This window comes from Rhinopithecus bieti, unplaced genomic scaffold (genome assembly GCF_001698545.2).
Source record: "Rhinopithecus bieti isolate Rb0 unplaced genomic scaffold, ASM169854v2 scaffold_22436, whole genome shotgun sequence".
Classification (NCBI taxonomy): Eukaryota; Metazoa; Chordata; class Mammalia; order Primates; family Cercopithecidae; genus Rhinopithecus; species Rhinopithecus bieti.
Window position 1 is genome coordinate 26380 of NW_016810644.1, and position 7792 is coordinate 34171.

A 7792-nucleotide genomic window follows, 5' to 3' on the forward strand; every position below is an offset into this window, starting at 1 on the left:
GGCCAGGCTGGTCTCAAACTCCTGACCTCAAGTGATCCACCCCCAGTCAGCCTCCCAAAGTGCTGGGATTACAAGCGTGAGCCACTGCCTAGCCTGGTCTGGTTTGTGTCTGTTTTGTTTTTTCTTCAAGGTGGAGTCTCCCTCTGTCGCCCAGGCTGGAGTGCGGTGGCACGATCTTGGCTCACTGCAACCTCCGCCTTCCAGGTTCAAGCGATTCTTCCACCTCAGCCTCCCAAGAAGCTGGGATTATAGGCGCCTGCCAGCACGCCTGGCTAATTTTTTTATTTTTAGTAGAGATGGGGTTTCCCCATGTTGGTCAGGCTGGTCTCAAACTCCTGACCTCAGGCGATCTGCCCTCCTCGGCCTCCCAAAGTGCTGGGATTACAGGTGCGAGCCACCTCAGCCCGTCTCTTTTTGCTTAAGTTCTGATTGCAGAAGAGACACTGGATATGGTAACTTACAATCTGCCTTGCTTTAGGCACTAAGTGGCTCATCCCAATCCATAGCCCATGTTTTCACCAGGGTCTGCTATGATGCAGGCACATACCAGATTCTCCTTCCTCCAGATTCACCTGTGTTTCTCCCACATTCAAGTCCTCTGGTTCCAAGGTATGTAGAATGCCTGGAACAGAAAAAAGGAGCCTGTTCCATGGGAATCATAAGATCTTGGTAGCAGGGAAACAGCATGGAGCCAACGGCCTTTTTAGGACAGAGGTGGCCACACGCCTTAAGAGTCTCACCCTCTCACCACCTCCGTTCAGGGAGAAGAAAAATCACCTAGATCTATCTCTATCACAGGAATTTTAGGAAATGCAAAAAGGTGTTGTTCTGTGATGCACTAAGTAAGGTATTCAATAACACGTTATAAATGGATAGCACAGCTAGACACTGAGGGAGAAATACACACATACTCATACACACATATGAGTCTATAAAATATATGCACAGTTTAATATCTACGTAGGGGTGTATCTATGCATCCAGTCGGCCCTTCGTATCCACGGGTTCTACATCTGTGGAATCAACCAACTGAGGATGGAAAATAAATTAAAAACCCAATAAAAATACAACAATAAAATAATACAATTAAAAAACCAATACAAGACTGGGCACTGTGGCTCACGCCTGTAATCCCAGCACTTTGGGAGGTTGAGGCAGGAAGACTGCTTGAGCCAAGGAGTTTGAGACCAGCTTGAGCAACATAGCAATACCTCAACTCTACTAAAAAAACAAAAAATAATTAGCCGGGCGTGGTGGCACACCTGTAGTCCTAGCTACTTGGGAGGCTGAGGCAGGAGGATCACTTGAGCCAAGGACTTTGAGACCAGCTTGGGCGACATGGCAAGATCTCAACTCTAATAAAAAAAATAAAAAATAATTAGCTGGGCATGGTGGCATGCCTATAGTCCTAGCCATCCGGGAGGCTGAGGCAGGAGGATCACTTGAGCTCAGGAGGTGGAGGCTCAAGTGAGCCATGATCATACCACTCCACTCCAACCTGGGAAATGGAGTAAGACCTTGTCTCAAAAATAAAAACAACCAATACAGGATAACAACTATTTACATAGCATTTACATTGTGTTAGGTATTATAAATAATTTAGAGTGATTTTAAGTCTGCGGGAGGATGTGTACAGGTTCTATGCAAATACAATGCCATTTTATATGAAGGAGTTAAGCACCCATGAATTTGTTCAGTACCCTTGAGGGACAGCCTGGAACCAATCCCCCATGGATACCAAGGAACTTCTAGTTTAATATCTATGTGTGCACATACATGTACACATGTATATCTATATATACACATACACATATAGTCATTGATTCTTGTTACGCCTGGTAGTTCTCGTCTATAAAATTCTTGTGAACACTGAATTCGCTAATACTGAACCATTGCTCCCCGGAAAATGCAGGGTTTGTTTCCTGCTCGCCTCTGGTTACAATATTTTCATCGACTGATCAATATAAAAACTTGTTTTACATGTGTTTTTGTTTAAAGACACCTTACTTAGTATGTATTGTTGATTATTAACACTGAGCTCATGGCCAAGCACACTGATAAATCCTGCCTAAAGGAAACTCAGCTAACACATGTATTTTCTCCCTAAGGCACAGCACAGCCTTCTTGCCCTGAGGAAGACAGAAAAGCACATCAGCACTAGTTTGGGTACCATTTTTTTTTTTTTTTGAGACAAAGTCTCACTCTGTGGCCCAGGCTGGAGTGCAGTGGTGTGATCTCAGCTCACTGCAACCTCTGCCTCCTGGATTCAAGTGATTCTTCTGCCTCAGCCTCCCAAGTAGTTGGGACTACAGGCGTGTGCCACCATGCTAGGCTAATTTTTGTATTTTTTAGTAGAGACGGGGTTTTACCGTGTTAGCCAGGCTGGTCCCGAACTCCTGACCTCATGGTCCTCCCGCCTCAGCCTCCCAAAGTGCTGGGATTATAGGCATGAGCCATCGTGCCCGGGCTGGGTAGTATTTTAAACAGCAAAACCACCAACTCAAAGCACAGAAGTGTGGCACCAAATAGTTGTGGAAATGACGCTGGCTTACAGGGTGAGAGCTGAAGCCAGAAGGCAGAGCGTCGCTTTGTTTGACCTCGGCTGGGAGGTCAACTTGATGTTTCTGCTGCGTTGCTGTCTGGGAATGATCTTGAACGCACTGTAAGTATTGATTTGGGGGTTACAAATACATTTTAATGAGTAGGTACATTCATGAATACAGAATCCATGAAAAATGAGGATCAACTGTCTGTGTCTGTGTCTCTCTCTCTCTGTGTGTGTGTGTGTGTGTGTGTGTGTGTGTGTGTGTTTCTTGAGATGGAGTTCTGCTTTTGTCACCCAGGCTGGAGTGCAGTGGCATGATCTTAGCTCACTGCAACCTCCACCTCCAGGGTTCAAGCAATTCTCTTGCCTTAGCCTCCCGAATAGCTGGGATTAGAGGTGCCCGCCACTATGCCCAGATAATTTTTTTTTTTTTTGTACTTTTAGTAGAGACCGGGTTTCACCATGTTGGCCAGGCTGGTCTCGAACTCCTGACCTTAGGTGATCTGCCCACCTCTGCCTCCCAAAGTGCTGGGATTACAGGCATGAGCCACCTTGCCCGGCCTCTCTGTGTGTTTTCATCGGGTTTTAGTAAATATTAACATTTTTCTGTTTAACACTAAGATTTTCTCTACCACTGGGCAATGGAGTTTCCATCCCCTCTGATTTTCTTTTCCATTGACTCTCTCTCCTTTCCACATGATGAGCTATGTTCTCCCGTGTTAGGTCCCAACCTTAGCATCACTTCCTCAAAGAGGACTTCCTGGGCTGCCTTATCAAAACAAAGTTCCTTTTCACAATCAATTACTCTCTAGCCATCTAATATTCGAGCAACTATAACATGCTAGGTGCTGAGCCAGCTGCTGGGGTGCCAGTGGCTAAGGAGTCATTGGGCACCCAGTCTCCTGTTGTTTATGTTTAAAATTGTGGATGGCCGGGCGCGGTGGCTCAAGCCTGTAATCCCAGCACTTTGGGAGGCCGAGACGGGTGGATCACGAGGTCAGGAGATCGAGACCATCCGGGCTAACACGGTGAAACCCCGTCTCTACTAAAAAATACAAAAAACTAGCTGGGCGAGGTGGTGGGCGCCTGTGGTCCCAGCTGCTCGGGAGGCTGAGGCAGGAGAATGGTGTAAACCCGGGAGGCGGAGCTTGTAGTGAGCTGAGATCCGGCCACTGCACTCCAGCCTGGGAGACAGAGCGAGACTCCGTCTCAAAAAAAATAAAAAAATAAATAAATAAATAAATAAAATTGTGGAGCTGATGTCTTCTCCATTCTTACTGATGAGACTGACTACTTGTAACATCGGCTATTGGGAGAGGCAGGTTCACAGCTCCTATCATGTTTCTGGATTGGTGTATTTTTCCTTTAATACAGTAGTCCCCCCTTCTCTGCAGGGTCTATGTTCCAAGATTCCCAGTGGATATCTGAAACTGTGGATAGTACTGAACCATGTAGATACTGATTTTTAAAAATACATACCTAGGCTGGGTGTGGTGTCTCATGACTGTAATTCCAGCACTTTGGGAGGCCGAGGCAGACAAATCACCTAGGGTCAGGAGTTCGAGACCAGCCCGGCCAACGTGGTGAAACCCCATCTCTACTAAACATACAAAAATTAGCCAGGCGTGGTGGTGCGCACCTGTAATCCCAGCTACTAGGGAGGCTGAGGCATGAGAATTGCTTGAACCTAGGAGGTGGAGGTTGCAGTGAGCTGAGATCGCACCACTGCACTCCAGCCTGGGTGACAAAATGAAGACTCCGTTTCAAAATAGAAAAAAAAAATACATACCTAGTTATGATAAAAGTTTAAATTATAAATTAGGTACAGTAAAAGATTAATAATAATGAAATAGAACAATTATAATACTCTCCTATCATAAACGGTATGTAAATGTGGTCTCTCTGAGATATTCTCTCAGAATATCTCACTCTACTGTACTCATCTATTTTTGGCCATGATCGGCCACGGGTAACGAACTTCAGAAAGAAAAACGTTGGATAAGGGGACGACTGTAGTCCAGCTCTGCTTTATACATAGGGAAGATGAGCTTTTGGATTACAGCATCCTCCAGTGGGACTGACCCTTTGTTGCTGCAAAACAGCCTTTTAAAATCTTTAACCTTCTCGCTTTAAATAGAGCACTGCTGACATCACCATAGCCATACCAGCTTTCTTCTGTTTACTGTTTCCACAGCATACGCTTTTGCACTATTTTACTCCCTACTTCTCCATGTCTTCATTTGACCTTCACCGCATATAAGCAGTATTCAGTTAGGGTTTTAAAAAATATGCCCTTATGGGCTGGGCACAGTGGCTCACACCTGCAATCCCAGCACTTTGGGGGACCAAGGCAGGCGGATTACCTGAGGTCAGGAGTTCGAGACCATCCTGGCCAACATGGTGAAACCCCATCTCTACTAAATATACAAAAAAAATTAGCCGGGTGTGGTGGTGGGCGCCTGTAATCCCAGCTACTCAGGAGGCTGAGGCAGGAGAGTCACCTGTATCTGGGAGGTGGATTGCCATGAGCCGGGATTTTGCCATTGCACTTCAGCCTGGGTAAGAAGAGCGAAACTCTATCTCAAAAAAAAAAAAAAAAAAGTATAAGAAATGCCCATATGACAGTCTTCGCCTTTGGGTTAGATCTATTATCTTCCTCCACTATTTGCATTTTGCTCAGATGGCCAATAAGCGATAGGGGTGGCAAGTAGAGTATTTAGCTGCCCAGCAGCCAAGCTCACCCCGAGTTTATCCACCAGATCAACACTCACCATTTATCTCTCTGCATACTACAGCACACATGTTTTCACGGTTCATCATGGCAAAGATGTTTGAAGTCACATCCCAAGCTCGTCGTCCAGGGAAACGCTCTATCAAGAGATGAACCATCTCTGCCCAACTGGCTGTCTTGACCTGGTCCCAGGTGATGGGCATGGTGCCAGTTCTGAATTCAGTCAGTAATAACTGCTTGAACCATCGTAGCTCCTCGTTGCTCACATATTTCATGTACAGCATGACCCCATTTTCACAGGGGGAGCCGGGGTAGCAGGAGAATGTCCAGGGTGGATTACAAGAACTGTGAGTGCAGGAGGATGAAAAGGGAACGGGGGTGTCAGAGGGTGGATTCACATCACTCATCTTTAGTCAAGGCAGAGAACACCTCCGTGTCCACGATAAACACAACTGATCAGAAGAGAGAAACACGAGACCTGCAGAAACATAAAACAATAAAATAAGATGAAAACACCACCAAAGAAGACAGATTAATGTAACACTTACTTGGCAGAGTATTCTGCATGCCGCGTACTCCCTTTACCTCCTTTCCTCAAAGATTCTCTGCCCTGTGGAAAAACTGAAGATGCACTGAATGTTTGGGATTAGTCCATTAGACTGATGGATTGTTTGTAGTTTTTATTCTCTATGCCTCCTTTTGGGAAAGAGGCAAGCAAAATATCAAAACCTTCACAAAAGGTTTAGCAAAAAGAAAAATGAGAAGCAGGTAAAATAATTCAGTGAAGCTAAAATCTAGAAAATATATGGTTGGTTAGAAGGCTCTATTAGATTAAAAGTGATCTCAAATTCAACAAAGTTTTTATTCTTAAAAAATGGATCATGTATTAGAGAAATGCAAATCAAAACCACAATGAGATGTCATCTCACACCAGTCAGAATAGTGATTATTAAAAAGTCAAGCAATAACAGATGCTGGCGAAGTCGCAGAGAAGAAGGAACACTTATACACTGTGTGTGGGAGTGCAAATTAGTTCAACTACTATGAATGACAGTGTGGCAACTCCTCAAAGACCTAAAAAGAGAACTACCACTCAACTCAGCAATCCCATTACTGGATATATATCCAAAGGAATATAAATCATTCTATTATAAAGACACATGCCTGCATATGTTCGCTGCAGCACTATTCACAATAGCAAAGACATGGAATCAACCTAAATGCCCATCAGTGATAAACGGGATAAAAAATGTGGTACATAAACCCCATGGAATACTATGCAGCCATAAAAAAGAGTGAGATCATGTCCTTTGCAGGAACACAGATGGAGTCGGAGACCATTATTCCTTAGCAAAACTAACACAGGAACAGGAAACCAAATACCACATGTTCTCATTTGTAAGTGGTAGCTAAATGATGATAACACATGGACACATAGAGGGAACACCACACACTGGAGTCTGTTAGAGGCTGGAGGGTGGGAGGAGGGAGAAGATTAGGAAAAATAATGAATGGGTACTGGGATTAATACCTGGGTGATGAGATAACCTGTATAACAAACCCACCCTCATAACACATTGGCCTATATAACAAACCTGCACATGTACCCCTGTATCTAAAAGAAACGTAAAAAAGAAATTAAAAAAAAAAAGACCATGGGTGTATTTTTGTCCCCCCTGCCCCAACTTCCAATAATAGTTTACTTATTATTTATTTATTTACTATTTATTTACTTAGAGATGGAGTCACACTCTGTTGCCCAGGCTGGAGTGCAGTGGTGCAATCTCGGCTCACTGCAACCTCCACTTCCCGGGTTCATGCCATTCTCCTGTCTCAGCCTCCTGAGTACCTGGGACTACAGGCCCCCGCCACCGTGCCCAGCTAATTTTTTTGTGTTTTTAGTATAGACGGGGTTTCACCATGTTGGCCAGGCTGGTCTCAAACTCCTGACCTCAAGTGATCCACCTGGCTCAGCTTCCCAAAGTGCTGGGATTACAGGCGTGAGCCACTGTACCTGGCCAATAGCTTCTTATTTAACACTTCTCCCTCTTATAACTTATGTGACAACCAAACCTCTGGATAAACTTGTTTAATTGACTCAGTCGTCCCTTGGGTCCAGAGTAGCTGGGTTTGGTCCCAGGACAAACGTGATGTGCTCCTGGGTGACTGACTCTTGCTAGTGCTCCTCCCGTCCAGTGGGTGGCGCTGCATGGAGGAGCCTAACACAGTCACACATTTTCTACCTCTACTTATTCCATGACCATTGGTGACCACGTTCCAGTCACAGTGAGCAGAAGTTTTAAGAAATTTGCAGGACTGGCTGGGTGCGGTGGCTCACGCCTGTAATCCCAGCACTTTGGGAGGCCAAGGCAGGCGGATCACCTGAAGTCAGGAGTTCCAGACCAGCCTGGCCAACATGGTGAAACCCTGCCTCTACTAAAAACACAAAAATTAGCTGGGCATGGTGGTGGGTACCTGTAATCCTAGCTACTCAGGAGGCTGAGGCAGGAGAATTG

General features: G+C 45.1%; 1 protein-coding gene across 1 annotated transcript in view; it reads right to left on the bottom strand.

Annotated features, from left to right (window-relative positions):
• The window catches only part of NLRP8 (NLR family pyrin domain containing 8), a 31457-nt gene extending 25703 nt beyond the window's left edge, over positions 1-5754 (bottom strand). The window contains exons 1-2 of the mRNA XM_017892531.1: positions 5317-5754; positions 548-622 (exon numbers count right to left, since the gene is read on the bottom strand). Of these exons, the coding sequence (XP_017748020.1) occupies positions 548-622; positions 5317-5683 (442 nt within the window). The 5' untranslated portion in view covers positions 5684-5754. The remainder of the gene's footprint in view (positions 1-547; positions 623-5316) is intronic.
• Positions 5755-7792: the final 2038 nt, after the last annotated feature.